The sequence below is a fragment of the Centroberyx gerrardi genome, chromosome 24 (genome assembly GCF_048128805.1).
Source record: "Centroberyx gerrardi isolate f3 chromosome 24, fCenGer3.hap1.cur.20231027, whole genome shotgun sequence".
Classification (NCBI taxonomy): domain Eukaryota; kingdom Metazoa; phylum Chordata; class Actinopteri; order Beryciformes; family Berycidae; genus Centroberyx; species Centroberyx gerrardi.
Window position 1 is genome coordinate 13,381,739 of NC_136020.1, and position 10,000 is coordinate 13,391,738.

The window sequence follows — 10,000 nt, forward strand, 5'->3', positions numbered from 1 at the left end:
AAAGAGGGAGATGACATCTGACTTGTTGTGAGCTGGAGTCAAACTCCCAACAATAATGTATATATTCTTTCTGCCTACACCTAAAAGGCACTTTGATTTTTGTTTCCCTTTTTCGCTTTTCCTTAGAGTTTCATGAGCTGGGACTCAATCGGACTTGAATGGCTACACACACACCGGCATACAGACACACACAAGGAGATCACTTCATTTAATATCAATAAGTAACAGTTAGAGTTGAAGCCTCTCATTAATACAGTCAGGCTCTCTCATTAGAACCATGTTAGTGAACCACTGTCTCATCATTAATGTAGTGACACATTATTTCTGGCAAGTTCTTGTCACGATGCTTTGATTCCTCTGATCACTTTCAATTGGATTTTTCATGGTTTGAGTTCACTCTCTTGATCGTTTTTGTTTTGATTTCCTTGTGTGCACTTGCTGATTGTACTTGTTCATCAAATGCCTTTTAGATTCATTTAATTTGATTTGATTAAATGATCTGAAGAGAGTCATTCCCTCTCATATATATGTTGAATTCATTGATATTGCTGCTACTACCATGAGACACACATGTGTTATGTGTGTACAAGCGTGTGTATGTGTGCATGTATGTGTAAATGTATGCCTACCTGTGCTTGGTGTGCGTGGCAGTATTCATGAACATGTGTGAGTGTGTGTGTGTGTGTGAGTGTGTGTGTGTGTGTGTAAAAACTCACTTTCAGGTGTAGTTTGTTGGTCCAGGAGCCGATCACTCTGTACTCGGCAGTAGATCTGTTGGTGATCTGGTACTGGAAGATATCGTATCTTCCCGGAGCGTCTCCATTCTCATTGAAAACCACCGGAGTACCTGCACTTCCTGGAACAAAGACGGGAGAAGTTAGAGGGAGGGTCAACGTTCATTTGATCTGGTGCTGGAACATATTGATTTGCATTCAAGTGTCTCCATTTGTATTGAACAGCGCAGGAGTAACCTCAACCCCTGAACAGAAAAAAGACAGAAGTTAAAGGTGGTTGATGGTCAAGTCTTCCTGTTTGTTTGATACGATATAGAAAGATGTATCCTACTGAGAAGCACTGCAGTAACTGCAGCTCCTGGAAAAAACACATACACAACACTGGACCAGGATCACTGACCCCCTCGGAAATAAATGACTTTTTTTTGTTTTAATTTAGATGCTGTACCACGCTTGAGTAACACCATCCTCATTGAAAGAGATTACGCTAAACTTAAGGAAAAACAAAGTGACACAAAATAGTTTTCAGTTCCTTTTAGCAACTTTAGTAATCAAAGAGTCAAGATACATTGTATATGCTACACAATGGAACATAATAATAATACCCTTTATTACCTCCGCCAAGGAGGTTATGTTTTCAATGCCGTTTGTTTGTTTGTTTGTTTGTTTGTTTGTCTGTTAGCAGGATTACAGAAAAACTACTGGCCCGATTTTCATGAAACTTTGTGGAAGGGTGTAGCATGGGCCAAGGAAGAACCCATTAAATGTTGGAGCGGATCCGGATCCGACTCACGAACAAGCAATAATAGCACGAACCTTGGCGGAGGTCTGCGCTCTCCGAGTGCCCTTCTAGTTTATATAGCAATTATCTAAAAGCAGCCTGAGGCAAATGTGCCCTACAGAAAGGCATAAAAATATGAATAGTAAAATAAATAATGGAGATAGAAATAGGAAACACATTCAAGAGAAGATAGGTTAAAAGAGGGAGGAATAAATAAATAAATAAATAAAATGAAATTAAACAACATAAAAAACAGATTGAATGAAAGATTAAAAGTGGCCAAGGTCAAGAACAATTACATTAAAGCGAGTCTATAAAAGTTGGTTTTATAAAGCGATTTAATCCTGCCGCCCCCGCCACTGGGTCCATCATTACAAACACAGGTTGCACGGCCAAGCTTTGTTCAAAACCCACAGAACTTAATTTATATTCTAGTCAAGATAACAAGTTTTCCAAAGACACCAAATATGTCATGCTGAATTACAGGGAAACATGTATAAAATGATGCACAAGCATCTAGATTTTTTCCATTTGATATGTAATGGTGCAGCCATAAAAACATGGCTTCTTGTATTTGAACATTTCATTCAATATAAGCAGCTAGAGCTTCAAGAAAGAGTTGGGACGATCAGATAAGGAATATGGATGTGACATTGTTGTACTGTGAGGAATTTTTCTTTCTTCTAACTTTTAAGCTAGTTAAGGGGAAATTTAAGGGTAAAGTTAGGTAAAGTCAAGGTACAAGGGGTTAAAAGATGATACTGAATTAGCCAGTCTAATTTCTAGTTTCAAAGTCTAGGAGCCATGATGGTGAAAGTACAGTCACCTTTAGTCTTGAGTATAGACTGTAGTGTGTGTGTTTGTGTGTGTGTGTGTGTGTGTGTGCTGAGGTGTGTGGTGTGATTGAGTGTGCACATGCATGGTAAGTTTATGCGACTTATAAGATTCTGTGTTCTCGCCTCCAATAAGGCTTAACACAAACCTTTTATCCTTCTCCCTCTTTGTCTTACTCGCCTTCTTTCTTTTATGTAGCGATGCAATCAAATCAAAGTGCTGAATCTGGCGTAGCATAAAGGAAATCCAATTACAATGTACATCTGGAGAAAGCACTGCATTATGGAAATTCCACTGGTAGGCTGTTAGTCATAGGTATGGTGGGATGCGGCTATATGATAGGAATAGAATAACAATTCCCTAGTTTGGGCCAGGGGAAGAGAAAGAGAGAGAGAATGGGTGAAGAGGGAGAATGCAGAGAGGGGAAAATGAAACGAGACTGAGAGAAAGAAAAGAGAAAGAGAGTGTGAGAGAGATAGAGAAAGTGGGAGAGAGAGAGATAGAGAGAGAGCTAGAGCCAGAGAGACAAAATCAAGACAGAAAGAAAGTTAAAGAGAGTTGAAAGAGAGAGACAGAAATAAAGAAGAGAAGGACGGGTAAAAGAAAATAATGCACAGAAGGAAAAAAACTATTGCAGTTCTACAACACAACAAGAGCATGCAAAATAATAGAGAAATAGAGAGATGCTGTATATCATCTATCATATAGCACAGAACAAGCATGGCATCTCCCCAGAGCCAGAAAAATAGACATGAAAAGAAAGAGAAAGGGAGAGAGAGAGAGAATGAGAGAGAGACAGAGGAGAAGTGATACAGTGAAGGAAAAGGAAAGAGAGGGGAGAGAGAATGAGAGACAGGGAGACAGCAAAAGAGAGAGTTTGAATTGAATTGAAGAGGGATATAGAGGTGGAGATCCCCCTCTTTTCACAGCGAGGTAATGAGGGATAGAGAGAGAGAGAATGGGGGAAAGAGAGGAAAGGAGAGAGAACGAGTGAGAGACAGAGATATAGAGAGGGAGAAGGAATCGATAGAGAGATAGAGGTAGAGGTCTCCATCTCTCATTGTTACCAGAAGTTATAAATGAGGTCCATTTCTGTGGGAAACGGTACACCTCCAACAGTACCCATTATCCCTACCACTTTAATCTTCCTGCACACACACACACACACACACACACACACACACACACACTTTGGCACACACACACTATACCTGCGCACACACACGCTTATATCACTGCACTCAAGGACATTGCTCTAACTTACATGCATTCCCTAACCCCCAACTCAAACTTTACTTGAAACTATTCAGTACCAGACCATATGCATTAATCTATCTTTAATTCTAACTGCAACCAGAGTCCCATTACATTCTTTCTCTCTTTCTTGTCTTGTGCATCTGCAAAATATAGCAGTTTAACTTAAAACCTTTTTCAAAAAAGTAGGGTCCCCTGGTAAATTCTGCATACATTATGCTCTCCCAAAAAAAGGCAACTTTTAAATGAGTGCAATTCATTTAAAAGTTGCCTTTTTTGGGCTGTCTTCCACCACCAAATCTAATTTTTATTGAAATGTTGGTGATGCTGGTGATGACATGCAGCGTTTTATTTACATTATAAAATAGATGTAGGTTACATAAATGTAAGTAAGTAAGTATACCTTTATTTATGTAGCACCTTTCAAAACATTGAGTTACAAAGTACTTCACAAAATTGAAAGCATAGAAAACATAAAAAAGAGACAGAACACTAAAACAACATGACTATACACAAATAAAAATATAGTAAAAGTATAATAATTAGGCCAGTGAAAATAAATACATTTTAAGAGAGTTTTTGAAAGTTATGATGGATTTGGCCTCACTGAAGCTTGCATGTGTGTATTTATGAACACTAAACTGAACACTGGTCCATGTACCACTGGTTTGGGTTTTTGTGTATTTTCTTTGACAGCAGGAAAGAGAAGACAGCTTGCACTATAGCCTTGGTGTCAAAGGGGGCGGGGCTGCAGTCAAACGGCCAGGGTGAAAAACTGTAATCCACATCGTGCGCCCTTCTCTAACAGCTGAACTTTTCTCAATTCATGAAAGCGATCCGCTCTGTCTAAAGAGAAGACAGGCACAGCACCTTTTCCAAAGCGGACATTGTTCATCCTCCTTGTGGCTGCTCCCCATTGTTTTTAGAGTACAAACAGTGGAGGCTGTTTGATGGCAGCAGAGTGAACACACCCTGACTGGAGATACAAGGTTTCTATATGAAAGCAGAATGTCTCTTCACCAGCCAGGAGCCAATTATCTGCATGTAGCCCTCCCATAGCAACAGGGAGTTAGCAGCAGTGACTCTTATCCTCTCATTCTCATTCTTGTTCTCTTTCTCTCTGTCTCTCTGTCTCTCTCTCTCGGTATGTCATTCACTTTCTCTATCCATCCATCTCTCCATCCATCTCTCCCTCCCCCAGCCACTTCTCTGTTCCCCTCTCAATCCGTCTCTCTCCAGCTCCCTCCGCCCCGACTTCCCTCAATCCCCCTCTCCCTCTCTCCTTCCCTTCCCTCTATCTCTCCATCTCTCTCTCTTTTCCCCTCCCCGCATCTCTCACCCTTCCCCTCCCTATCTCCGTATCCCTCAATCTGTCCTCTGCTTCTGTGCTAAACGGGAGAACATGAAACGCAAATCGGCTTTTCTCGCTACCTCATCTCACGAGAATGCATCAAGCCAGAGGAAATATTCCTGCCCATCAGATTGGTATCAATATACACCCACCGCATCTGCTTTCCCTCCTCTTTCTCATCCCTCTCTCCTCTCTTCCTCTCTCTCATCCCCTTCTCCACTAGATTCTCAAAGGTTTCTTTTGTTGTTTTTCTCTCCCTACATCCCAATCCACGTTCCTCTTCTTTCCCTCCCCTCCTTGTTTCATTTCTTCCTTTCATCCTTACATCTGCTACCTCTTTCTCTCCACCATTTCCTAACTTCTAAACTTCCCGCCCTCTTTCCCTTCTCGCTTCCTTCATGTATAGCTCTCTCACCTCTTCTCTCTCTTTTCTCCACTCCTCGCTTCCTCCTCCTATTTCCTTCCTTCCTTTTTTGCCCTCCTTCCTCCATCTCTTGTTTCTGCTCCTTCCTCCGTCTCCCTCCTTCCTTCGCTTCATCGCGTCATCTCCTACTCCCTTGCTGCCTCTCTCCCTCTCTTCCTTCCTTCCTTCCTTCCTTCTGACCTCTCTCCCTCCCTCAAGCTGAAATAACCAATCATGCATGTAAAAATAATTCATTTTATTTATGGAGCAGTGTTACAAAGTGTTACAAAGTGTTACAAAGTGTTTTACAGGATAGAATGAAAGATTATTGCCCAAAGTTGTCAGATTTGCCATGAAGGCGTTGACTTGGGCCAGTTGTTTGGCCAGTCAGTGGTCCAATTAGGCTGGTCTCCCCCAAAGAAGTTTCTGGTTTATTTCTCACCCGGTGATAAGCCTGTTATCTTTGCCTCTCACCGTTGGCCGACTCTCCTTTCTGCTGTGTTTTTTCAGCACAATCAGATTGGACGCCTCCTCAGAGTTAGCCAGAGATTCAAATTATACAGAACAAATAAAAAAGCCTGTCTTTTGTGCTGGAAGCAACCGTTTTCTTGGGTTGAAAATTATTATTCAATCCCATACTGTTTGGCAATTTCTGAGTAAGGTGGATCGCTCACTTTTAAAAGCACCAACAATTACCGCAAACACACACTGAATGGCTGTGACAGGAGCTAGCCGACATGTTGGAAAAGCAGGTGGATGACAACCCCTCATCAGGTCTGATTAATGTTTTGGTGAGACGGATGAATGCAGAGGCTCACCAGCCTAATGAATTTCCACTCTGTTTTCTTTTTTTTTTGTTTACTCCAAGTTATATTTACAGAAAAGCCTCTATCCATCGGTTATACGGGCTCATCCATTAATATAATAAGTGCAACAGCGGCCTTTGGAGTTATTAAAAAACATGTATTTCAAATTTATCCGCAATCAATTAATTATTTACTCTGTTGTCATTTTGTTGTGGTATATTGAGAACATTTTATTGTGACAAACATTTTTGCCTTTTACACTAGGGACAAGCAGAGCTACAGTACTGACCAAGCAAGTGGAAGAAGTTCTTAACATTGAATCCCTGAATGTGTCAAGCGTATTCTATCTGCTGTCTGTGTCAGCAGCGTGGCAACAGTGAGATATCGACATGTAGATTTTCACAGCTTCCTGCTTCGCTAGGCACGACCTTGAAAAACAAAAGCTTCACCTGTCGCCCTGGCAACACACCTCCGTCTCACCCTGTACTGGTAGTTGTTATGTTGGAAGTTACTCAAAGCGAGGCGCTGCACTGCGGAGAGCGGCACCGTCATAACCTGCTGCAATTTAGTTCTGCATTCAGTCGTGAAAACAGATTTTCTGTCCTTGTGTTATTATAAAATAAAACTCATTTCAACTATCTCAAGGCAAATCAACTTGTTGAAATGAATTGCACTGTTTTGATGAAAGTTTTGACACAAAGTAGAGTGATCTGCCTAATTTTTTAGATGCCAGCATTTGTATCGAGAAAATTCCTGAAAATGAATCACTTTGAAACAAGTAACTCTCACCAGACTGGCAACATTTCACTTGTTTTGGGAGATTTTAAGACTCTAAGTGAGATTAGATGACTGTGCTTGGAAAATAAATGTTATTTTTTTAGTACTTATCCATTATTGCTCTGAACAGTAACATATTTTTTGCTTTTTCTTTTGCATTATTAATCTCTCTCTCTCTCTCTCTCTCTCTCTCTCTCTCTCCTCTCTCTCTCTCTCTCTCTCTCTCTCTCTCTCTCTCTCTCGTTTCAAAATATTGAAAATGACTTACAAGGCCCCTGGCCAGCCTCAGGGCTTATTCATGCCCAGCAACTAAAACAGAAGAACAAAACATTAAGTCTACTTCAAACTTCTTTGATTTGATTATCCTGCAACTTCCAAACAAATCAGCTAAGGCCCGCCTGTTCCACTGCGTTACTATAGATGACTGATACAGGTGAAATGGTGGTTTCAGCCAAGCAGTCTGACTGGTCAAAAGTGCATTCCCAGCCAGGCTGATAATTCCCATAAAACACCACTGACTGTGCTTTATTGATTTCTATGCCAACTTTTGGGGTGCAGATTACAGGGAGCTGGTAAACGATCCTTCTTGTTTTCTTCTGTCTTGTGTCCATCCCGAGGCAAACTGCCACCAATTCAAACAAATAAGCAATTATACTTTCAGAATAGTATTACTTTATGTTTTTAGATTTTGTTGAATCTCATGTAACTTCACCTCCGTGTTGTTTTCTGTATTCTAGTGTGTGAATGTGATCTCCTCTATTCACTAATGGGGTATTGAGTTCCCTTTTTTTGGGGTGTTGGGTGTTCAGATTGGGTGGCTTGGCGGCTTGCTAAAAGGCATGGAGACAGTGTCAGATGAGTAATGAGTATCTCTGTGTGTGTGTGTGTGTGTGTGTGTGTGTGCGTGCCTATTTTTTAACTCCCCAGATTTTGCCGTTAGGAGCAGCAGGCCGTGCTTCAACCGGAGAGCCAGAGTTTAAGCGTCCGTGTCGGCGAGCGTCGGCCCGGCTGAAGAGTCCTTAAGCAAGATACTGTTTCCCTACCTGCGCCTGAGGCACTGCTGTGTCGCTCCCCTGTGGAGGGGGAAGATGTTCCCTTTGGGGATCAACAGCGGAGTATCACACACACACACACACACACACACACACAAAATCTTACCACTCTCCACCTTTCTCTTAGATCTGCTGCGGAAGCTCTCATCTCATAACCTTTTAAAGCAATATTCCACTTAGTTTTAACACGGGGGTTATTTGGCACTTGACCGGCCATGAAAACCAGAATATAAACTACTCAAGATTGGATGCAGCTGGGTGAGTTTGTAGCGTTCAGATTTTAGTTCCCATTAATTTGAATTAGGCCACGACAATAGCGGGATCTGTTGTTGAATCTGTTCATAAACGTGTTAAATGTAAGTTCTCGGGCTAATTTCAAAGGCTACATACTCGTCCCAGCTGCATCCAATCTTGGTGAGTGGTTTATATTATGGTTTTCATGGCGGTCAAGTGCCAAATAACCCCCATGTTAAAACTAAGTGGAATATTGCTTTAAAGGAACAGCTCTCCAGAAAGGCTTAATTTGCTTTAATAATATCATACATAAGTAATAAGTACTGAAAGATTTCATGCAATGAAGCCTGTGTGCATTTAAACTTAACTGAAAGAGACAGACAGAGAAAGGCTTACAGAGAAAGAATAAGAGTGAGAGAAAGAGAGTGAGACAGTGACAGAGACACACAGGTAGATGAATTGATTTGCTTTGCTGTTAAGTTCAAATGTATTCTGTGTCAGTCACACCCATTCGAACTGTTCAAACTAAATCGAGGCAGCCGGAGAGAGAAGAGAACAGATAAAGATAAAGGAATGAGAGAATAAAAGCTAGCAGGGCAGCAGAAATGCCTCAACCCTTAGCCGGCTTAACAGAGAGGCAGAAACAGGGAAAAAAAAAAAAAAAGGGAGAGCGATGGAGGAAAAAAGAGACAAAGTGAGTGACAGAGAAAGCTAGAACTGAAATAGGAGAATAGGCAGGTCGGCGGGAAAGCATCAAAACCCGTCTACTTGACAGAGATAGACATAGAGACAGATGGATCGACTTAAATGAGAGAGCGGAGGGGGAGAGAGAGAGAGAGAGAGAGAGAGAGAGAGAATATGGGAGAATATCAGATAGGGCAGCAGAAAAGCCTCAAAACTTTCGCACTTTGACAGAAAAAGGAAGAAAGCGAGATGGAGGGAAACGAAAGAGATAGAGAATAGAGAAAGAAGAGAATGTGCGAGGATATCTGTGAGCATGGCGGCCCGAAAAGTCTCAAAGCTCGCCCATCTGACCGAGACAGAAACGGGCGGAGGGAGGGAGAGGAGGCTGGGAGAGAGAGAGAGAGAGAGAGAGGGAGCATGTGAATAGCCTCAAACCTCTCCAAGTTAGCCAGAGAAACAGTGAGACAAAGAGAGGGATGGAGAGAAACGAGAGAGAGAGAGAGAGAGCAAGAAAACGAGAGAACATCAGTATAAAAGCAAGGAGTGCTGAAAAAGCCCATAGCCTTGCCTGGTTCACTTTAGAAAAGCTAAGGATGAATAGCAAGTCTTCATACCAGAGACTAAATGTTCATGACAGGGAGATGCAAAGACTACGCTGCAGCATGCATTAATAAAACATGTGTGTGTGTGTGTCTGAGTGTGTGTGTGTGTGCTGAAATTTTGCCAGCAGGCATCTGTGTGGGCCAAACATCTACAGCGCTAATAGGGGGAGAGAGAGAGAGAGAGAGAGAGATGAGGAGAGAGAGAGAGAGAGAGAGAGAGAGAGCGAGACACAAACAGACAGTGAAAGAAACCAGAAAAAGAGAATGAGAAATGACAAAGAGAGGAATAACGAGGCCTGAACTCATAATAATATAATAATATAAACGCTGTCATGTTCTCAACGTCAGAGTTAACTGAAACCCAACAGCTGGTTAACTCCACTCTCCTAACCGCTCACTCCTGCCCCCCCCCCCCCCCCCCCCCCCCCCCCCCCCCCCCCCCCCCCCCCCCCACCCCCCCCCCCCCCCCCTCTCCTCCTCCTTTCTGC

The 10,000-nt window shown here is 42.1% G+C and overlaps 1 protein-coding gene across 2 annotated transcripts in view; it reads right to left on the reverse strand.

Annotated features, from left to right (window-relative positions):
• Positions 1-10,000, reverse strand: part of grm8a (glutamate receptor, metabotropic 8a) — a 157,737-nt gene that overhangs the window by 35,091 nt on the left and 112,646 nt on the right. For both annotated transcript variants that reach the window (XM_078282145.1, XM_078282144.1), the window contains exon 6: positions 717-856. In XM_078282145.1, the coding sequence (XP_078138271.1) occupies positions 717-856 (140 nt within the window). The remainder of the gene's footprint in view (positions 1-716; positions 857-10,000) is intronic.